Below are 23,907 nucleotides of genomic sequence, written 5' to 3'. Positions count from 1 at the left end.
AGGCAGGGCACTGCTTATGTAAAGATCTGGGTGGGAAGAAGTGGGGAATGCATGAGAAGAGGGATACAGACTGTGTGCCTGGGACAGAGAGCTCGAAAGAAGGAGATCAATTTGGGAAGTAAAGTGAGAAAACTCCACAGACCCTCACAAACCTCCTTAAGGAGTTATGTCATTAATCTCAGCACAATGAGAAATTCCATTGATTGAACAGAGTTGCAATTTTCTACAATTTTCCTCCCCAGGCTGCTGCTTCTGCAGTTTCTTCGGTGTGAACTACACTCTTCATCTCTCCAGCTCATAACCATTATCTACAACATCAATTTCAAATGCCATCTCTTCCATGGAAAAGTCCCTCCCCTCCCTAAAACTGATAGAGCTTGTATGAAAGTCATTTATGCCCTTATCTTTTCCAAGGACGAGACCTGTAGGGTCTGATATGGTGGCTGTATGTGGGTATTGAGCCCCTGAAATGTGACGAATCTGAATTGAGATGTGCTATAAGTGTCACACACATCCAAGCTTCAACTCAGTTTGAAAAAAAATGAATATAAAATTTAAAAAACTAAAAAAGAGAGAGAAAATAAATATAAAATACCTCATTGATAGTTTCATGTTGATTACATTTTGAAATGGTAATATTTGGATATATAGGATTAAATCATATTATTGAAGTTACTTTTCTTGTCTTTCTTTTTTTTTTTTTTTTTTTTTTTTACACTTTATTCAGTGTAGCTAGTGGAACTTTTTTTGGCTTATTTGTTTATTTGGGAACTCTTTTGCTTTTTTGTTTTTTTGAGTGGAGATACTGGGCATTGAACCCATGACCTCATGCATGCTAAGCACACACTTTACCACTGAGCTGTTTCCTTCCTCTGAGTGGAACATTTTAAATTACTTATGTGGGTTACATTATATGTCTGTTGAACAACACTCTTCTAGACTATATGCTTCTTCAATAGTGAATATTTATTCAATTTTGCATCTTTTTATGCCCCTAAGAAACATGCTAGATTTTCCATAGTAAAGATTTAATAAATGTTGTTTAAATGCATTGCCATTCTCTGAAGTATTTTTTTTAAAGTACTTTGCAATTTTAGCACACTGCCTACTTTCCATCTGAGATGTGTAGTCAAAACTCCACAGTGAAAATCACAGGTGGGGAGGGGGACAGTTCTCCCGCTCGGCTCTGAGAACGGCTAATGTACCAGACACGGTGTGACCATGGCAGACACACTGGGCCACGACAGCTGATTCAGACGATTTCTTTGTTTCCAAAACAAGAGCCTGTATTGCAGTGTGTGGAAAGAGCATGAAGACAAGAGGATCTTTGTGGTTTCTCGCTGTTATCTGTGGAAAAAATCTGCGGTTAAGGTTTAAATTAAATTGACATTAAAAGAGCCTTTGTAGTTACTATGTGTGTTTTAACATCTGTTGCTATAGGTATCCTGACACTGAGCATTACGAATGATGGTTTAGGAGTGATGGAATAAAGTGTGATTTCCTGCCTCTGGACAGTGTCTAGAATTGATGTGGTCTTCCTTAATGATGAGACATGGACTGAGGAAAATTGTTAAGAGCATAGAAAACATAACAGAAAGAAAAAATGATTAAGATACCAAGCATTTCTGGTATAAAGCAAAAAAGTATTTAGGACTTCCCAGTCCCACATCTGTAATTTTACAAATTATTTTGTGTTGGCGGGTTTCTGGTTTAGAGCACTTCTTCTTACAGTTCGTGGAGGTTCCCCCATGGCAACTCTGCATCCACATTCTCCTTTCCTGTGACGGGAACTTTGAGGATGAACAAACGTATTTTTCATCATAAAATGGTTTGCAGCAACTCTTTGCCAATTTAAAAACCGATTTCCAGGATATTATGGTTTATACCTGGGAAAGGTGGTTCGTTTTGGACTTCTCCTCTGGGCTCATTTTCTCTCTGCCTCCCTTAGGCACCTTCTGCTTTGACCAAACTCAGCTCCTCATTGTCCCTTCAAATGCCTGCTGCTGATCTAGGTTCCTCTCAGTCTCCACCCTCGCCCCACCCAAGGGTTCTCTCTGAATGTCTCCAGTCAAACTCCCCTCAAAAGCGTGTCAGCTTGTCAAGTTGCTATTGAAGATTCAGTATGAAATGAATTCTCACCCCAGTCTCTCTCCTGAGATGACATCAGCCTATGGCAGGCTGGTTCCAACCCATGTGCCTTGTTTGGGTTTAATCGATTGTGGCCAGTTTGACAAAGTCACATTACTGGTTTTTCCTCAGAAGGAAGCAGAGGGTGTGACTGACACCCAGAACTAATAACCTCCTTTCTAATATACCATGTATTATATGTATTAGTGGAGTGTTCTTTCTGTTTATTTCTCAATAAATTTAAGTAAGCTCAAAGAAATTTTGTTAGAAATAATTTATTTAATTATACCAAGCATAGTGAATATGGCAGGTGCTAGAATGAAAATGTGTTTGTGTATTTGTTGTTGAGCTCCAGCACATTCTGTGGAGAGGCAGCAGGAGGTGATAGAGAGGACTCTGAAAAAAGTCAGACCTGGATTCTGCATCTTATTTGCTGTGTGACTTTAAGCAAGTCAAGTGACTTCTCTGAGCCTCAGTATTTTTTATCTATAAAATAGTGATGATGTTGACCTCGTGGGGTATTATGTGTAAGAGGTGATAATTACCCAGTGCCCTGAACCCAGCAGGCCTTCAGTAATAGAAAGCTGCTTTCAGTGTATTGGGACATTACTGATGGAATCATTGATAGAAATTTGACAGCATTTTTACTGAAACTAAGTCCTTATTTTACTGAGTCCTGAACGCTTGTGAATCTAGAATGGAGAAAAACATCAAACTCAGGTTCTGTAACCTCAGATATTGCATCACTCATAGATTATTATGTTTTCCATAGTCGTTGATAATATATGGCACCAAAAATTCAATGAAAACAAATAAAAACGTCTCAGTCAATCATTAGGATTTTAGCATATTTGATAGCCAGTGTGACAGTCTTATTACAAAACAGTGTCATCTTTAATAAAAATGGAAATTTGTATAAACCTTTATACAGTTTGCAAAGTGTTTCATAAACATTAGCTTCACCAATCCTCACAATAACTATTCTGTTCTGGAGGTAGGTGATAATGATGATGGTGGTGAGTGTTGGTGGTGATGATGATTTGGGAAAGGCAATAACAACCTCACCCAGGTGGAGGAGAGGTTGCATATATAAGAAAACACAAGCCGAGAAGGTCAGAGTTCTTAATTCTAATTCTCAATCTGGATCAAAAAAGTGAAGTTATAAACATTCATTAGGAGCATATTAAACTGTCACACATTTTTTATTTGGTCTTTGCAATGGTCCTATCAATTAGATAATATTTCCATTTGGTAAATGCGGATGTTGGGCTCGAAGAGTTTAGTAACATGATCAAGTTTAAAGCAAGTGTTCCAGTCAGAATTTAAATCCCAGCTTGCCATGTGCTTTTCACTATAACCAAGGATTTAATTTGGGCAAGTTATTTAACTTAATTAGCCTTTATTTTCACAGCTACAAGAAGGGTCTAAGTAAGCCCTTGGGACCTTTTCACCTCTGACCTTCTAGTCTGGGTCAGATGTCCCCTCTTGCAGACTAGTTTTCAGCCTGAATGATCTGAAGACACCCCAAGAGGCCTCTTGTTTACCTTCCTTACTGTTTTATGCATTAGAGTCCACCCTGAGTCTGGTGAAGTATGCAGCATCCTTGTCTTAAGAAAATGGCTGGTGAAGTGAGACAGTCCATTTTGGAAGGCCACCCCTTCAGCAACTCCTTGCTCTCAGCCAGTCTGAATCCATTGCTCCTAATATGTGTTTCTCAGCAAATTTGGTCTCTGTATCACTTAAAAGAAATGACTAGCCTTTAGTATAGTTCATTGTCTCCCATTTAGTTGTACATTTTTTTTGCCTCCACAGCACCTAACACATAATAGCCTTCAAAAATGTTTGAACATATAAAGGAATGGATCTGCATTGAAAATACAGCACAATGACCCAGACGAACCCTAAGCTGGAAATCCGGATCCAGCCATAGAACTGGGTGCCCAGTTTACACTAAATGACACGCATGTGTGCATTTACTTTTTGGAGAAGCAGGCCCTATACAGGGACAGGAGAGTAGTAGTGGGGTACAGGCCCTCGAGAATGCAGAAGGTAAAAACCGGAGGGGATTATACAGTACCTGCTTTCCTGCTCACCTCAAGGGACAGGTCTGAGCAGTGGTGGAGAATGGATGTCAGGACAGGATGCTGAAGGGTGGTGTTCTCCAGTGGCTTTGAAACTCTGAGCGTGAATTATGCCACTGGGGCCTCTGGTGATGCTCAGATAAGACAAAAAGCTTGGCAAAGGAGTGTTTTCCACCCCGCTAAGCCCCCACCCCCATCCTTGCCCTTTCATGCTGGCACTGACACAGAGAGGCTAGGACATCACAAGGATGCCAGTCACCAGGAAAAGTGGCTGTGCAGAGCCCAGACAACACAAGTGGGGCTGGAGGCCCAGATGAGGTTAAACTTGCACAGACACACACACACAGACACACACACACACACACATCTGGATTCATTTCTGGGGACACTCTGAGGGGAGACTAAGAGACATAATTTGGCTGTTACCTTTAAACTGACCTCATTTGCCAAAAAAGGCTCCTGAGGGCTGGGACACATTCAAAGGAGCTAATCAGGTTAATAAACAGTTACTTGAGAAAGTTCTTACCAGTTGACCCTGTGGCAAAGAGATAAGATGTGTTTTCCTTGTGAGGAAAGAAAAGATACAAGGGCTGCAAAAACTCCTCCTTGATTTGAAGGGAAAGAGCAGGAACCCTGAAGGCCTGGAGCAGTGGTTCTCAAAGTAGGATCCCCGGAACAGCAGCAGCAGCTTCCCCTGGGAACTTGATAGAAATGCAAATCCTGCTCCCCATCCTAGATCTACTGAATCGGAAACTCTGGAGATGAGGTTCAGAAATCTGTATTTCAACAAGCCATCTATGTGGTTCTGATGCAGGCTGAAATTTGAGAACCATGTACCCAGTGGAATTTGAGAAAAAAATGGGGCTGGCCTGTGAGGTGGGAGGAAGCCCTGGCATTTGTACTGCCCCTCAGTGGGCCCCATTTATGTAATGCCTCTGCCGCTGGCCTCCCCTCAACCCCAACAAAGGATGAGGAGCCCAGCCCAAACCCGTCAGAGCACTGCCCCCCAGACCACGCCCCTCTTGGCCACACCCCAGTGTCTGTCCAACTGGGGTTTCCTGTACAAAAGGCCGCAAGCCCTCTTCATGCTGAGCATGTGCTCTGCCACTGAGCTGTGTCCTCCCCCTGCCATGATGCTTCCTTGCCAAGGCTACTATATGTAGAATTCAGAAAAAAGTTCTGAAATCCTAGGTCAACTAGAAAATCGATATCAGTTGAACTTGAATAACTCCAAATTCCAAATGAATGAACTTTTCTTCTAGTCAAGGACTAAAAATATTTTTTCCACCACATGCCAGCTCTGGAAATTTTTAAATATGTTTGTTAAAAATGTCTTCATTTCCAGGAAAACGAGAGACAGCAAATAATTAAGAGCACCATGGAGATTTTAGGAGCTGGAAAGTCATGAAAAACATACTCAACTCTGTGATTTATTATTTCTCTTTAGATCAGTATAGAATATTACCTTTCCCTTTTCAGAAATTCATTTTTAAATAGCTCAAAGTCTACATCCTGTTGAATTAATGTAATTGTATATAATTTAATGAAATAAAAGAGAGCAGAAACACGATTATGTTAACCACTACCAGACACATACTATATCCTTCAAGATAACCAGACATAGGGACTTAAATCAGGCATAATTTCCATCTAGGAGAACTAACGATTAGAGTTAAAAGGTGTCTCATTCTAAATGAGGAAATCCATTATATTCATCTCCAGTGGTAAGGGATGATTATTATATTATAATTATATTCTGTAATGGCTCAGTATTTCAGCTAAAGTTGCTGAAGAGTAGAAAAAATAATTATAGCAAGCAATTCCATGAAGTGTACATCAGGGAAGATAAAACTCAAGGGACAAGTCTTCCGTGAGTATGACTTGCAGAGTTGAGCACACAGGGCACACTTTTTTTTTTAAAGAAAGTAAAGTGATGATTTATTAAGGGATGGATAGTACAATCTCAAGGGGAGAGCGGGCAGGCTCAGGTGAGTGGCTGCCCTGAGTTTTTTTGGCAAGGTGGTTACATAGGGTGTAAAAATGAATGGGCAGAATATTCATTGGGGAGGGAAGGATTTGGGGTTATATTCCCTGATTTTTACCCCAACTCCACCCTCCTGAAGAGAGGAGGGATTTTTGTTCTTATTTAGTCTGGATCAGAAGTGTCATGGCATCTGTGCATGATGGGTACTTCTAATCTGCAAGGCTATGGAGAAATGATGGAGATGTGGAGAGACTGGGTCCCTGAGTTCACTGGTGGTGATGTAAAATAGTATAGCCATTCTGGACAAGTGTGTCTGGCTCCGGGGAGGAAATTTCTCCTGGGCACACTTTAAATATGTGTTTTGTGGACAGTGTTGGCTGATTTCTAAGTCACCTCCTAGCTTTGAAGTTATTTTCATGAGAGCCACTCAGTAGTTTTAAGACATGCAGACAGTAGCATTAGGCATTACAACATAAGGCCATTTGTGCATTTCAAAAATAGCCTTTAAAAAATAAATTCAGTTCTTGATTCTATGCTTATCTAGCATAGAATTTGTTTTTCTGGCTATAATCTCACAGAAAACTTTGTGGGAATTGTACATTACTAAAGCCATTTGGCCTAGAGATGCTGCCTCATTTGGTAAGAAAAGCCCTGGCAGTAAGTTTATAAGCTGGCTAGCCTTCCCCAAGTTCTGATCTGCTACAGAATGGTTGGACAACTTCAGAGAAGCATCAGCTTTATCTTTTGGAAAATGAAAACCATGTGAGAAGTTTTACTCAGTGGATGAATATGCAGAGAGGAGCTCTGGGCTAAATGCAATGGTCCACAAATTAGAAATATTGTTTATATGAACCACAGTGAAGTTCTAGGAAGAACAGTTATAACAACAAATAAAATTTCAAAGAGTAATGAAAGAGCTGTAAAGAAGGGACTCATTTAGTGCCTAGAATAACAACAACAACAAAACATTATTTGGGCACTTCACTTTACAGAATGAAATACTGGTCTGATTTCCTCTTTGATGTGCCCTTTGATGGACAGCTGCCTTCTTGAAGAGAAAGCATCATTTAACTTCAGTTACATGAGAAGCTCAAATATGCCTTGCTGTTACCTCCAACCATTGGTTCATCTTTCACATAATAGCTATTCAAATGCTGGGAAACTGTAGCCATGGCCTTCCTAAGTTTTTCATATCCATCTTTCTTATTTGATCTCTCTATCAGAGTTTCTCTAGAGAAACAGAGCCATTAGAAGATACATAAGAAGAGAGTTATCTCAATGAATTAATTTATACAATTGTGGAAATGGCAAGTCTGAAATGTATAGAGCAGGCTGGAAGGTTGATACAATCTTGAGGCAGAATTTCTTCCTTCTCAGGGAAATTTCAGCTTTATTCTTAAGGGCTTTCAACTGATTGGGCGAGGCCCACCCAGATTTTCATTAAAGTCAACTGACTGCAGATATTGATAACATCCACAAAACCCCTTCACAGCAAATCATAGATTAGTGTTTAATTTTATAACCAGGTATATAACCCAGCCACATTGATACATGTAACTAACCATCACAATCTCCTCTCCCCTTGCACCTGCTCTTATTTGGGTGGTAGCTTGTCAATACTATTAAATTCCGAAGAACAAGTCTAGAACCAGTGCTCCTGATTTGATTTATCAGGACAGAGGTCAATGGATCACCTCCCTTGTTCTGGCCTCAGTGTTTCTACTGATATAGCCTCATTCCAACAGTCCAGAAGATGGATTAGATGATTCCTATAAAGTTTAGTGTGAACCAAAATCCCTAGGACTTTTTCCACTTGAAATGTTTTTAAGCCAGTCTCTCTTATTCCACACCTAGGAGAAAAATAGTGAGTTGACCTGTCGTAGCTCAAGTGTAAGAAAGCTCAAGTACATAGTTAAACTTGATTAACTGTGAGTGACTTTCTTGGTACAAGTTATATGGGGGATTATAGTATGTCAGAATTGACAAGGTCATAAACATCTTGATTTCCCTCTGCCCCTACTTGCCAAGTGCCTGCAAATTTCTCTGAAGTAACTAGTGACTCTGTCTCTTCTGAGAACCAGTTTCATCTTTGGAAAGCTAATTGTGAATAATCACAAAATTAATCACCCTTATTCATGTATGTGCATTATATGTACTCACAGAGGGCTCACGTGCCTTCCTGTTACTACCCCCTGTTTATCTTCTGATTCTCACCAATTTTTAGGTAAGTATGATCACTGCGTCTTAACGGATGAGAAAATACTTAGAGTTTAACTTAGTCGTTCAAAATCACACCTTTAATAAGTTCAAGAAACAACTCTTGAAATCAGACCTTCTAACAGTCCTAAGATATTGAGACAAACATCAAAACAGACAGAAGCTAAACCTATGAATGGGTAGGTGGATGAAAAAGTTTGATTAGGCCTTAAAAATACGGTTCTGGGCTAGATTCAAAGAAGCTGGAACAAAAAATGAGGCTGTGAAGTTTCCAAAGATTGGGTCTGCTACTTCATTCAGACCCCAAGAGGTGACAGGTACACACTTAGCAACTAATACAAAAAATATTTGTTAAACTTGATCCATGCAAGACACTGCTTGGGGTGACAAGATGTCTAAAGTGAAACCTGGCATTTATCAATACCAGTGGATGGAAAGGTGAGAAACACCTGGTGATGAAATTATAAGTAAATCACCAGCCACTCAAGTTCAAAATACGTCAAAATTACAAAAATCCTATGAAAAAAAAATAAATACATACATGCATACATAAATCCATAAATAAATAAATGCATGCTATGGAAATCACTGGTCCAAGGACATGTTAGAAATTTTACGATAGCCCTCAAGGTCTCATACACTTCTTACAAAAAAGAATAGCAACAGTAATGGCCAAGAAATCAGTCTTACAGACCGAACCCTCAGGGGAATTCACAGGGTATAAATGGAGTCTTCCTATTTCATATATACATCATGAGTTATTTTCTCCTAACCCTTCTAGCATGACATTATGGCAAAAAAATTCTTTTGTATTTCTCATAACTCCAGGAAGGGAATATACCTCATGGTAATCATCCATGAAAATAAACACTAGCTGGAATCATTAAAGAATGCACGAATCATGGGGCTATACAATATAACAGATTTACACGAGAAATCTGAAGTAAAAATGGGAGGGGGTGTCCAAGGAGGAAGATACTTCATGGAGTTGTAATAAGACTTCATGAAGATATTTTTAGAGTCAGGTTTTCAAGCTTGGGTAAGATTTGACCTAGCAAAACTGAGATGAGCTGAAGAGTAAAAGTCATCCCTATTGACAAGAACCCATGAGAACCCAGACGTTCAATGGTCAAAAAATGAAGGATTAGTTAAGAAAAGACTAAATAATCTGTTCTGGCTGGTATATGGCCCAAAGGGAGGCGAGTCATGGGGAATAAGATGTAAGTGGAGAGATTCCAGGTAAACAAAGTGCTTGGCCCTTAATCAGTAGAAAATACAAGTCATTGAAGGTACCAAGCAAGGAAGTGATATAATCAAAACCATGTTTTAGGAAGCTAGATCTAGCCGGAAAGTGTAGGGTGGATTGGAAGAGGCAAAAGAAGAAAGGGAAGTGAGTAGGCTGCTGTGATGGTGTTCAATCACCACTTAACCTGTGACTCTTGGGTGCTTAAAGAATGTTCCCTCTGGGACTGAGAAGGGAAAATGTACTACTGAGCTTGTTGTCTGCTGGCCATAGTTCTTAGTTCAATCAACAACATTCCCCTAATATTCAATTCACTAGAGACAGGCCTGGCATTCAAATCCTTTGTTTTCATACACTCTAAGTTTTTGTTTTGTTTTGTTTTAGTGGCTTTATTAGCCAAAGTACCCATAAAAATTCATTTGAATAATTTTGTTCCACGTTTTTGGAAAATTCTTTCCTATTTTTTGATTAGTGAGAATTAGTTTCCCTTATGTTCAGAATATTTGCTCTCTATTTCTTTATAAAATGCAAGTTCTTATTTTATTTAACACTAGACATGGACAAATGATCCTTTAAAAAAAAAACACCTTTTATTATCTTCTAGCACTTGGTGGAAGGCTCAGGGACATCTGGATTGTGGAAAGAAATGAAATTTTGGTCATTATCAATTTGGGATGTAAACAAAGATCGTAAAATCCAAACTTGTAAGAACAATTTGAGTTCAAGCAATCTGACAGCTTTTATTCTTGGGTGAATCTTCATCACACAGTCTACTCTGTCGTTTCCACAAAAAACAACCCCAATTCTATCTCCTCTTTTCCCAAACTGGGGCTGGTGTTCAGTTGGCATGTAGGATAAGTTACACTGATTTTGAAATATTGGAATCCTTCTATATAAGGGTTAATAAATACCCACTGTCCAGAACCTTCTGAGTGTCCTCTGCCTCCAACCAACCCAGTGGTCCAAAAAGGGCTGTCCCAAGGGACTCGACAAGAACTCTTCACAGTCTAACACACAAAAGGGTGAAAGCAAGACAGCAGGGGCCCTAAGCAATCCTGTCTGTGTGCTACAGACAATATCTGGGCTCTGTGCCCCTGCTATTCAGCTGGTGAAATATTTTGAATTATCACAACTAACTAAAAGCAACTTTTTTTTCCCAGATAATTTTACTCCTTGCATCTAATTAGACTATGAGCTACATGAAAAAAATTATGTGTATTCTTTCTGAAGTCTGGGTTAAGAGGCGTCTCTGCCTCTCACTAGGTAGACTATTATCTCAGGTTTTTCCACAAGAGAAAAATATTTCCTCAGGGCGCATCCCTGGAGCTTGCAATCCAAAAAAGGAGAAAGCTCTATCTCCTTGCTTCAGTATGAAAAGAGACTGCAGAGAAACACCCTGATTGGTTCTGATTGGGTCACATGCCAACTCTTGGCCCAATAACCATGGCCAATGGCATGAGGTCCCACAATTGTCTTTGCCTAATGTTTTATATGAAGCTCTCCCCATAAAGCTGAAAGGTTTGCTGTTTTCTTTTGAGGTTATATGAGGGCCATACTAATGAAATGCATTAAATACGTATTTGTGGACACCCGTTGGCAGATTTCACTGTTTCAAGGCGGAGGGATCACCAGGGATAATGTTGCTTCTGGGATCTTTCGTTGATTCTAATTCTTTACCTTTAATATTATTAGGTTTTTTTCACATCTCCAAAATGCTTCTGTCCTGAAAAATATCTTTTTTTCCTTCTCCATTTACATATATTCATAGTAATGGTAATTTTCCTCTGTCTCAGTTGTCCTGAGGTCGCAGTGAGCTTTCCAGTTTCAGCACTTTCCATAGGATTTTCAAACAACGGCAGTTCATTCCTGCTCCCTTCTCCCATCTCCCACATGTTCAGTACCTCACACACTCCTTGGACATCGCAGGTACTTGGTAGATATCTATTGATTAGTTTTGACTCCCTTCTTGTGTTCAGGGAACAATTGCATTTTACGATTTTCTTTATAAAACATGAAGTGAGAAAAAGAATAGAATATTGAAATAGAAACCATTACCAACACAGCACAAGCATCATTTAGAGGAAAATCTTTTTTGCATAAAATTGAAACTGGCTGTGCTGTGCAGCTTCTTTTACAAGAAGACTCAACGAAGGAGCAGAAACATCAGGGAGTCGTAATAAGCCCCTATTTTGGAGGTTAATAATCTTCTCTTTCATTTAGCACCTTCAGTTTAATTAAGTAATGTACACTGTTCACATAAGGAGACTTTAATTCAGTCTTATCATTACAATTTAAATGGATTTTTCTAACAACTGCCCTAAAACCATAAGATTATTTTAAGAGCCTTGTGAGTTTTTTCACAGTTTATCTAATGGAAGTAATACATAGTTATAGAAGAATGTGACTGGTGTGGCAAGCGGGGAGAACATGCAGTGGATAAACCAAGTGTTATTTGATCACTGTTCATTCAACAGCGCTGGGCGTGACAACACCATAGAAGTCGGGGCACTGAATTGTCCCAGCAGAACCCAGGCTATGTGAAGACATAGCTTGGAATCTGTAACGTGGCTGGAAGGGACTGCAAGGCTTACCTGCTTCGAGCCTTTCATTTCACAGATAAGGGCAGTGAAGTTCAAATGGGTTAAGTGACTTGCTCAAGATGGTTGCAAAGCCAGAACTAGGATCCATTTCTCTTAATCCCGGTCACTCATTTCTGTAGAAAATCATTTTTCTCTTTTAAATGTTTTTTGGTTCAGTAAATTAGAAATCCAAATCACTTGTAAACTGGCTGTTTCATCCCAGAATAACATAAAAGCTAGATTATATTTGCTGTTTAGGAAGTTTTCATGTGCCATGCCTGACCCTACCCTAAACCGTAAGAATCTAATAAATTCATAATAGGCCTAGATTATTAATGAATTCAACAGCTACATGAAATAATAAATGACATTGTATTCGATTCAGGGTGGGGAGGAGGAAGACGGGAATGAAGCGGTCTCTGAAGGGCAATACGGTAGAACTCCAACAAAGGACGCAGAGTGGCGCTTCCGCTCTGTGTTATCCTCAGGGATAACCCCTCCCAGTGCCCCACCCCCACCCCCGTCCACCCGGCGGCCTCCTACCCAACCTACTCAACCCACCCCCAGACCTCCAAGACCCCACTTTTTTCATGCTTCATTCTGTCTTCCCTGACCTTCATCCAGGACACACAGAGCTTGAAAATAAAATTTAAAAAATTTAAAAACTGTGGGTGAACCTTCATTTTTTTAAAGCGCCCAGGTTTAGAAATGCATGGAGAGAGATATGCCTTCTTGAGACCACCTGTGTACACAGTGCTCGTTCCCCTGGTCTAGGCTGCCTTTCCCCTGAGCATATTCCAGTTCACCCCGAGTACAGCTAATCTGATCACTCGAAAGCTTAAAATCCTTAAGTTTTCCCCCCCTGTGATTGAAGGATAACATTTCAGCATCCAGGCATTCAAGTCCCTTTGATACCTGACCCCCTTACTTCCCTGGCTTTCTGTCTTGCCCTCTGCTGTCTTACCCCCAATGTCGGCTCAGGACAAGTCCATCATGCTCTCCACCCAAAAGCCATCCCCATCACCTCCCTTTCCTGGTTGTCCCCAAAGGTGAACTCCTACTGGCTTAAACACTATTTTACAGCTGTTGATTTCCTTGTAGGTTTCTTAAGGACAGTTGTCCCTTATTTTTTATTCTCTGTGCTTTGACTAGTACCTGGCTTTAAGCCAGTCAACAAATATTTCTTTATCACTTGCTATAGGCTGGGAGCTGTGTTCTGGGGATAGAATCGTGAGCCTGTTGGGAGTTTCGGCTCAATGTGAAGGCAGACAGGAAATGGGAAGGGATGGGCTAGGAAGAGGGAACACACAAAAGAAACTTTGTAAATGTCCCGTTGATGAATAAATGAGAGAAAATAGTGTCTTTCTCCTTGTGAAACTCACATTCTAATAGGGAAACAGACAAGTAAATTAGGGTGAATGGGTGTTCTCATTTGCACAAATAAATACTCTAATGGGTCAAGGGGTAGTGGGAAGTCAGACAACAGTAGTCTGTCCCAAGTATGCGACACTTAGCAAAAGTTCCCAGATAGAAAAGAGAAGTCAGAGGAAAGAGTTTGTATTCAATCAAAGACATAGGAGAAAAGTCTTTAATACAACTGCAAATTAAATGATATGGTGGAAGATTTGGATGCATTGGGGGCACAATGGGAGAGGACAATGCAGATTCTAAGGGAACTGGTGTCCCAGGCCAAGGAGTTTAGACTTGACCAGTTAGATAAGTGTTCTTCAACTGGTGTGTTACCTGTTAGTGGGTCGTGAAATCAAGTCAGTGGATTGAAATAAGCATTTTAAAGGAATAGATTAAAATAGGAAACAGTGCATTTCATGGAAAAAGAATAAACTTGGAAGTAGAACCAGTCATTTCAGTTGTATCTCTTTATATCATCATAAATGCACATCTGCACAGGGCTTTCTGACAGCACATCCATCCTCATCAAGCAGGTTTGAAGGCCACCGCTGCCATGGATGGAAAACCACTGAAGAGTTTAAAGCTGGGACAAGATCAGCTTTTGCATTTGGAAAGATGCTGTGGTTTCAGTGGGAATAGATGAAAGGGTCAAGGCCATTTAGGGGTTGGCTTTAAGAATCCAGATAAACGACAATAAAATAGCGATTCTCGGGTGGAGAAAAGAAGATGGACTTGAGAGCTGCAAGACAGATAGAAGTGCTGATTCATCCCTCCTTTCCACCTCCACTGCGACTATTCTTTTTCAGCCCTTATTATTTCTTTTATAATCAAAGATTCCTGACTCATCCAGCTCCTTGTGTTCCTGACCCACTTCAATCCATTCTTCATACTGAATTTTTGAGCTCACGCTTTTAACTGTTTGCTATGTTAACACTTACGATGTGGAAAGACACATCTGCCCATCCCACTCTCCTGCTTAGGACACATTAATGACCAGGCATTGCCCCACCACCCAACCTCTCTACCCAGCTTCAGCTCTTGTCTCTCTTCTTTGGGCTCATTTTCTATACATCCCATGCAGATTCTTGTCTTTGTATTTTAGCTTCTGCCATCCTCTCTGCTGGAAATGTCTTTCCCATTTCAATTCGCCTGGCTTCCTTTAACTCAATGTTCAAGACTCAGGTTAACTGTCACTTCCTCCAGGAAGCCTTCCCTGACTTCTCCCAACTGGACCAAATACCTCCCATCTTTTCTGCCACAGCAGTTTGTACAAACATCTCTTATGGCTTGGAGCCATAACTATATTAGCAAATATTAACCAGGCGTTCACCCAGTACCAAGAACTGGGCTTACTTGTATCGTCTCACTTTGTCCTCACAAAGCCCTGATGAAGTTAGTATTATCATTAACTCCATTTTACAAGTGTAGGAACTGCTCTGAGAAGTTTCCCAAACAGTGATGCTGGACATGCAGCCAGGCAGAGTGGTTCTTGAGCTCACGGTTTTAACTGGTTGCTACATTAACACTTACGAGGTAGTAATAACCCACAGGCTCATGGGGCAGTCCCCCCTGAAGCGCAAGCAACCTTCCTCAAAGGTCACTTAAGCAATCCTATTTCTTTGTGTCTCCACCACCCAGCATAATGCCAGGCAGAGAGTTGTTGATCTTTTGCTGAAACCTTGAAATGCTGCAGAGTATGCAAGCCAGGTGTCAACAAAAAATTAATCAGTCAATCTAAGAAAGAAGTGGAATATTTTATCTGAGCCAAATTTGAGGATTACAACCTGAGAAGAGCATCTCAAAAAGCTCTGAGAATGTCCCGCTGGTTAGAAATCAAGGTCCAGGTTTGTACATTTTTTGAGACAGAAGGCTATACGTCAAATGATGTATTATTGACAGTTTACATAATCCAGATCTAAGCGACATGTGACCCCTTACAGGATCAAGGAGGGATATTACCTTTTAAGGAGCTGTGTTGTTGATGCTGGAATGTTACTCCTTATGGGTGAGCAGGTACTCCTGCCCATGGGGGATATTTGGTCCATGCGTAATGCCAATAAATACACAATGCACAGTGTGGGGAGAGGAGGTCAAAGGGCAGAGAAGAATTTTTTTTGTGTTTAAATTTTTCTTGTCTTGCCATAAAATATAAATCTTAGTTCACTCAGGTAAGTACTGAGAAGTGTCCAATGGATTTGACCATGAGGTTTATGGGTATCTCAGTGTGAACTTGTTTCAGTGGAGACTCTTTTTGTCCCAGAAAATATTTGGCAATCCATAAATATTGTTTAATAAATAAATTGCAATGGACTGAGGAGTAAATGTGAGGTGAAGAAACAGAGATCATGGCTTTATAAAGTTTAGCTAAGAAGGAAAAGGGTTGAGGTGGTGGTGAGGAGGGTTTCTGGAATGAGGAAGTTGGTGGGTGAAAAGGGGGTGTTATGTGTTTGGTTAGTTTGCTGGCTTTTTAAAGAAAGTTCAAGAACAATGTGTGGACTGTGCTAGGAGGCAGTAGCCAAGAGAGAGGGAGAAGTTAAAGATCCTGGAACAGGGGATTTCTTGGAGAAGACAGAAGGGGAAAGTTCCAAAGCGGGTGTGGGTGGCTTTCCTGTGGCCAGCCGGCCAGGGTTTTTCCCAGGGGCCAGCCCAACACTGCCAGTTTCCCTGAGCTTCGTTTTTCAATTCCAAAAGCAAATCACACATACTGCCCCTTAGAGATCTTACCTGAAATCATTCTCTCCTACTTTTTTTTTTTAACTTTCTAAATCCAGGAAAGACTAATTCAAACTAAAAGGTTCATTCCCAGAATTTAAAGCACCAAGAAAAACTTTACTTCCATTTCCAGAGAGAGACTTGTGTCAGTAAATTCTAAGCTTTTTCTACGTAAAGCTTGGTAGGGTGGGTCCCTCAGTGGGGAGGAGGGGGAGGGGGATTTACAGAACAAAAGCACAAGGACTGTGTTTAGTGTTGAATCCTCACAAACTCTTGCGGAGGTAAAGCGGGAAGAGGGGGTCAGCTGCAGGGGGAGATGGGGTTGGGGATGTCGGCCACTTTGAGCAGCACCATAGAAAAGGATGGAGCCATGTGGGCTCTCTCCTTCCTGTCTCTGCCCACTGTTCCTCCCCAGCACCCCATCCCCCAGACCAGGTCTGAGGAAACACAGGGTTAGACCCTGAGATTCTAGAACAGGATGCAACTACCTTGGTCAAGGCTGAGAAGAAAGGACCGGAAAATCCCAAGGGCAATGAATGGCATGAAAGGATGGGGAATTCCAGGAGTCAGCCTGTCTTCTCAGGGTGCCTGCTCCTGGGAGGTATTGCTGTGTAAGGCAAATAGTTCTACAGAGAATACTTATTACCTTGATAAAGAATGGTAGCAAAGCACGTTCAGATCTATAAGCGAACAATTACAGTGATTGTCAAAAATAATCAAGCAATTGCTGTTTTTATTGCCTACTATTTGTAAGACCTAATGCTAGCTTCTGAGGAATAAAAACAAAAACAAAAGCCTAAGAAGCTGTCCTCATTCTTATGTTCCAGTTGGAGAGAGGATGTGGGCATAATAACAACCGGTGAGCATCCAAGTGCCAGGGTTGCAGACAAGTACTAAACACTACAGATGCTCAGAGAAGAGACGGCTGGACGATGAGCACATACAGCTGGGGTGGAGAAGTCAGACGGACATCACTGACCTTGTATGGTGGCACTGCTATATTTCAGGAGTCAGGCTAGGAAGCAGCTCCAGGCACCAGTGTGAGAGGACTTTGCTTCCAGGAGCCTTTTCCTGAATTACATTAATGTTTAGAGCCAGCTTGCTGACAGGCCGCCTCTGGAAAAGGAATAAGTGTGGAGGTCTTTTTTTAATCATCAGTTGAATTATTCAAATAATTGAATTCTAAAAAACTCACTTGACTAGATCTGAATGGAAAGTTATTGTGGCAGCCTAGAAACAAAGTCAGTTTTCTATGATAAAAAATGCCCGTCTGGCAGAGGGGAAGGTATAGCTCAGTGGTAGAGTGCATGCCTAGCATGCACAAGGTCCTTGGTTCAATCCCCAGTACCTCCATTAAAAATAAATAAATAAATACCTGATTATCTCCTCCCTCAAAGTAAAAAAAAATAACAATTTTTTTAAAATGCCTCTCTGGGAATTGCTGAAGTTGTGTTCAACATCAAGTTCACTTGGATTTTAAGGGAAAAAATAGCTCTTTACTCCTGGAAAACAAAAGGAAAGATGAGAGGAGCAGGCACTACCTTCTGAGTTCACAAATAAGTACCTGAACGCTCTCTAATTTTTCTGCATCAGCTGATATCATTATCAGCTAGACCATATTAAATTAAGAATAATATTTGTTTACTCTTACATAATAGGAAAAAAACCACCAGCGGAAAATCCCTCGAAGCTGGCCAATCTCTTCAAATCACATCTGGTGATTCTCTGGTCTGAAGGATTATTGCTTTTGGATTTTTGTTTTTTTTTAAACAAAGAAATTAATCAAACCGGAGCAGGCTGCTTTAGCAAAGAAATTGGCTTAGTATTTGGCAGGCACACTGCTCGGTGAGAATAGCTGTACAGTTAAAAGAAGGGCCTTACTGTTTGACCCTATGTCTAGGGAGGTAATTGCTCCTTAAAAAGTCTGAGGCTGTTAGGAGAACAGGCTTCTATAAGCCCCAAGTGAGGGAGTTCTCAATTTGCTCGGGGTGAGGAGGATGTCCTGCCCCAGTCTGTGTTTGTTTACCAGGCTCTCCACAAATGGGTACGTAGCTCTGGATACAGGAGGCCCAGGTGGCCGAGGAGCCAGGCCTGCGGCTTGTATCCGGGCATTCATTTTTCTCACACACGCAGCTGCTCTGGTTTTCCGAGAGCCATTGTGACTGGTCCCTGAGGGGCTCCCAAAGCCACTGGCTGTCAGCTACTCCCTCCAGCACAGCAGCTCACCGCCTGGAGGGACACAATAGGCTTGCATTCCCTCTGGGGCAGAGGGAGCCTTGTGCACTCAGCAGTTTTGGAGGGCACCTTGCCGGAGTCCCGGGCCAGAGGGAGAGCCCTGGTACTCACTCCCAGTCCAGCCTCTCGCCCAAGATCAAGTACACATCCTCAACCCTGTCATGAATCAGACCTATAAAAACCACCTGGGAGGCTGGGAAGCAGTGAAATGCGTAAAGGAGTAGCAGGCAGGGACAGACTGAAGCCAGCGTGAGGACTTAGCCAAAGGAAAGAAAGCCTTTCAAGAGGCAGCAGGCAATTAATGCCGCCCTGTTACAAAATGTATTACCCTATCTATTTTTACAACACCTTTCTCCCTGATGCTTCTGGAAAAATGAGTATTTCTAAATTTCCCTTGCCACCACATTCTCTGTGGAAAGAGAGGCAGTACCCTTACTCCCATGACCGGAGGCCTCAGAATGGGTTCATTCATTGAAGGTTATTTGGAATCCTGGGCTTTTCTAGTGAAATCTCACCCCACCCACAACTTGCCCCCAGTGGGAGGTGTGAAGGCACAAAACACATACTCGCTCTTAGAAGACTTCACTAAATCACGCATTTCAGTAAATTCACATGCACTGTAATATATTCTAAAAACCAAGGCCCCAGAAACAACAGTTTAACACCTAGACACATACTTTACAAGAACATTCAGGCAAGTTTTCTGGAAGACTTCAGAAGAATGTGGCTATTTGTTTCAAGTTTCCAATTCATCTTCACAGCTTAAATCTTTCCCTGGAAATCTAGACTCAATCCAGCTGCCTATTTGATAGCACTCTTGGATGTCTTACAGCCTTATCACCTCGCAGGTCTTGACTGGAAAGCCACCTTCTCAGGGAAGCTTTCCTTTCTTATAAAATTAAAATTGAGCCCTCCCACCCTCAATGAGCCTGATCACTCTTCTCTGTCTTCTTTCCCCCTTACTTATTATAATTTACTTATTGTATTAAATAATTTATTAACTCCCTTAATAAATTAATGTATTCCCTTAGTCATAAGTCAAGCTCCATGTGGGCAGGTTTTAGGGGAATCTATCCTGTAAACGGCTGTATTCTCAATGCCTGACACACAGCTGGTCTTCAGGAATAAGCGGTGAATGAATGAATGAAAGTTAAAATGTCGAAAGCATTGGATTTTTTTTTTAAGATAGAAGATAGCAAATCATTTTATTTCTTCTTCATAGAATTCTGCTTCATACTTTTTCTACTTGGTAGAATAACTTTAAAGGTTAAGCAGTGACTCTTGAAGGCATAGGGTAGACTTGACTAGGGTTTTATTTGGCCAGCATTGTTTGTGTGCTTGGGGATTTTATTTGTTTGTTTGTTTTAATTTAAATTTAGAAGCCCTTAGTAAGCGAGCACTCCCAGTTTGCCACAATCCCTACTGCTCCCTAGTTTTATACTTGGGTCATAGGGCTGTACACATTTCCTATTCCTACCAGCCCCTGAAGGCATTGAGTGTGCCCGCTTACCCCTTAGTAGAAGCTAGTTCAATGATTTGCTTAAACCAAGAGGTGTAGTTTTTTTTCCCACATAATAATTTACAGTGTGACTTTGGGCAAATTACTGACATCTTTGGCTATCTTCTGACTCTGAAATTCTTCAAAAACATCTGTGGGTTGTTTGACAGCCTATGCTCAAGGTCATCCAAACTATTTGGAGAATTTCCAGCTGGATAGCAAATAAAATGACAACTCTATATGATTTTTTTGTGTATTTTAAAATCCTTAATCCCTATGGTTTCTAATATTCAACAGATCATTTAAGTTCATAGGTCATTTGTATTCTTTGAAGTGAGATATAATATCTTTATATTCTTCTTCCTTAATAAAATCAGTTTATTTTTTTCTATAACCTAATGAAAGGACATGTTTCCACTATAAATTGAATAATTGTAAGACAATATTACATGAGTTTTGCTCTACATATAGTGGTCCATGAATATAAGATTTACATTTAAATACATCAAAATTCTTAATCAGTCAGGCCATACAAATTCATCTGATGAAATTTGTTTAAAATCTATTCGTAGTCACCCCAAAGTTAAGTCTATGGCAAAAGAGACATTGAAAGTAATCCAGAATAAAAGATTGATTTTAAAACACAAGGTTGGTGACTAATCAGGAAAAATTACCAAACTTCAAACTCAAAACCCTCTGAAGAAGAAGAATAAAAAACTTTTCCATCTCTAATGAAATTTAGTACTTTTTAGGTTGATCAAAAACACATTTGGTACGGCCGTCAGGAAGAATTTCCATTGTCATCTCAAACTTTTAGACTTTCTTTTAGACTTTCATTAATGAATCAAGTAAACACTTTGAATGCACCTTCTAACATGCTTATGGGGCCACAGAGTGCAAAGAATACTGTTGGAAACCTCCCATGTTAACATTAGGATAGTAAATACAAAAAAAGATGATTTTCAACAGCCTGGAAAAGAATACATATAAATAAAGCAATTAAAAGATACATATGTAATCAAAGAAAGAAATATGATGATTTTAACTGCTTGAGATTCTTATAAACTTTAAAAGAAATTATTCTTTAAAAAATTAAACAAGACACTGTAAAAAGAGGGAGAACTAAGACATCCGTGTTCCTAACAATGGCTGCAATAGTTTCTATTTTGCCTGTTACTGTCTTGCTTTGCCTATAGATAGTGCACATATTTTTACATTTGCAATGACAGTGATTGAACAATTCTGTATTTGGATCTCTTTCATATAATTATGTTCTAAACATTTTCCATATTGCTACAGTCTTCACAATATTTATTTTTAGTGATGGCATAATATTCCATCAAATTGCTTAAACATTCTTTTGCTGTTGCAATTTTAGTTTATTCTCGGTGTATTTTTAAAAATCTAATTGTCAGCATTACTAACTAAAATTCAGTACTGTGATTTTATCTTTTCATCCTTTTAGTATACACTAATTTCACCAATTGGTTAACTATAAAAGAACCCTCAGGAGTTTCAAAGACCATGGACAAGACATACTAGATCAGGATAAATTTTAAGCATTTGATGACAAGTCTTACAGCACCCCAACACTTGCTAAAACTGCATGCTTGTAAAGGAATAGATGTTGGATTCAAGGTGCCTGGGTCCTGCCTTTGCTTGATACCAGCATTGTGTCTTGGGGACTTTTGCTTCACTTCTCTGTGCCTCTGTTTTCTCATCTGCAAAGTGGGACTCATAATAGTGCATATCTTATAAGACTGTTCTCAGGATTAAACAAAATGATGTATGTTAAACACTTAGAACAGTGTGTTTCATATTAAAATGCTATGTAAATGTTATCCTTTTAATATTAGAATAGCTTTACATTTTTTTTTTTCTATCTTACAGGAATTCTACATGCAAGCAAGACAAGTGGAAAGTTTTCACTTTAAAGTAAAAGTGAGATAATTTCTTAGGCAGAAGCAACTTCTTTTATAATCAAGTTTTTGCAATAGTAAAATATATGTTAATTCATTTAGCAGCAATTAGAACCTAAGCTATGTGGTTAGTATTTTCTCTGGTTAGAATAACTGGCAATCCACCTTAGACGTTTGTGAACTGCCATGCTAACAACAAAATCATAAGAGTCAAAGTAAAATAGGGACCATCTACTAACACTATGTGCAGGCAAACACTTGGACATTAACAAATACTGCAAAATCTGCACAGGAAATATTATTACCCCAATCTTACCGATGGGGAGACAGATTCAGTGAGGTGAAATGACCAGCCAAAAAACATATGTTCCTGGAAAATGAGTGGCCAGCACTGATCGATTCAGGTTATGTTAAGGTTTAACAGATAGGGACATTGTGAGACTCTTTCCATGAGTGTCCATTCCACCATATTTTATCACCAAATCCCCATTAAACATCAAAGGAGATAAAATGCATTTTTTTTTGCACGTTTTAGGTACGAAGATGGATCAAGAGCCCAATGGTCAGTGTGGACAAGCATCAGAGTCCCAGCCTGAAGTACTCGGGCCCCTCAGTGGTCCACATCCCACCAGGAGAGCCAGACTTCGAGCCTTCCTTGTGTCAGACGTGCCTGGGAGACCACGCTTTCCAAAGAGGGGTTCTCCCTCCGGAGAAGGAGTCATGCTCATGGGAAACTCAATCCGGGTGTGAAGTAAGTGCATTTTTGCTCTGGTTCCATTCTCCTGAAAGGATTCTAGGCCTTTGTTTTTCTTGTATTCATGCCATAGTATGTCCCCTCAAAATGTATTTATATATATTTATTTTTGAGGTTGGGGTGGTGGTAATTAGGTTTATTTATTTATTTTTTAAGTGGAAGCACTGTGGATTGACCTCAAGACCTCATGCACGCTAAACATACACTCTACCACTGAGCTATACCCTCCCCCACAAAATTTATTTTTTAATGCACATTTATAAAGCTTCTAAGGAGGATAATAGAATTGTGGCCTTTGTTAGCCCATTGTACTAATTTTTAAAAAATAATTCTTATTTTTTATTGACATGTAATTGATTTACAATGTTAGTTTCAAGTGTACAGCAAAGCAATTCAGTTTTACATATATATATATATTTATTCAGATTCTTTTCCATTACAGTTCATTACAAGGACTTGAATATGGTTCCCTGTGCTACCTAGTAGGTCCTTGCTGTATATCTATTTTATATATAGTAATATTGTACTAATTTTTTTTAAATGGACTTCATTTTTTAGAGCTCAATTCACAACAAAACTGAGAGGAAGGTACAGAAATTTCCCATACCTCCTCTGCCCCAACACATACATAGCCTCCTCCACTACCAACATCCCCACCAGAGTGATGGGTTTGTTACAACTGATGAACCTACATTGACACAGCATCACCCAAAATCCATAGTTTACGTAAGGATTAACTCTGGATGGTGTACATTCTACAGGTTTGGACAAATGTGTAATGACACGTATCCATCATTAGGGTATCATACAGAACCGTTTCACTGCCCTAAAAACCCATCTATTCATCCTTCTCATCCCCTAACCCCTGGTAACAGCTGATATTTCACTGCCTTCATAGTTTCGCTTTTCCAGATGCCATATTAGTTGGAATCATACAGTGTGCTGTCCTAAGTTTTTATGCTGTTCCAAGATGGATACAGCAATGTTTTGGACAACTAGAAATTCCTCATAAGTTTTTTGATCACATAGAGATCAATTCTTGTATGATGCAAGAAATATAACAGTGGTCTAAAGTTTGTAACCTCCACTGAAATATTTAGTGCAACATGACCTGACCTGTAACAGAAAATTATATCAATCTTTCACTA

General features: G+C 40.0%; 1 protein-coding gene and 1 long non-coding RNA gene across 2 annotated transcripts in view; one reads left to right on the top strand and one right to left on the bottom strand.

Annotated features, from left to right (window-relative positions):
- The window catches only part of SGK1 (serum/glucocorticoid regulated kinase 1), a 106,025-nt gene that overhangs the window by 20,092 nt on the left and 62,026 nt on the right, over positions 1-23,907 (top strand). The window contains exon 2 of the mRNA XM_006188457.2: positions 22,541-22,756. Coding sequence (XP_006188519.1) covers positions 22,541-22,756 — 216 coding nt within the window. The remainder of the gene's footprint in view (positions 1-22,540; positions 22,757-23,907) is intronic.
- LOC116665412 lies at positions 67-18,226 on the bottom strand. Its single transcript, XR_004322008.1, has 3 exons — positions 18,142-18,226; positions 932-935; positions 67-78 (listed from the first exon to the last, which is right to left on the bottom strand). It is a non-coding gene; the product is annotated as an uncharacterized LOC116665412 (long non-coding RNA).

This window comes from Camelus ferus, chromosome 8 (genome assembly GCF_009834535.1).
Source record: "Camelus ferus isolate YT-003-E chromosome 8, BCGSAC_Cfer_1.0, whole genome shotgun sequence".
Taxonomy (NCBI): Eukaryota; Metazoa; Chordata; class Mammalia; order Artiodactyla; family Camelidae; genus Camelus; species Camelus ferus.
Note: the sequence above shows the minus strand (reverse complement) of the source record. Positions and strands in the feature narration are given on the sequence as shown.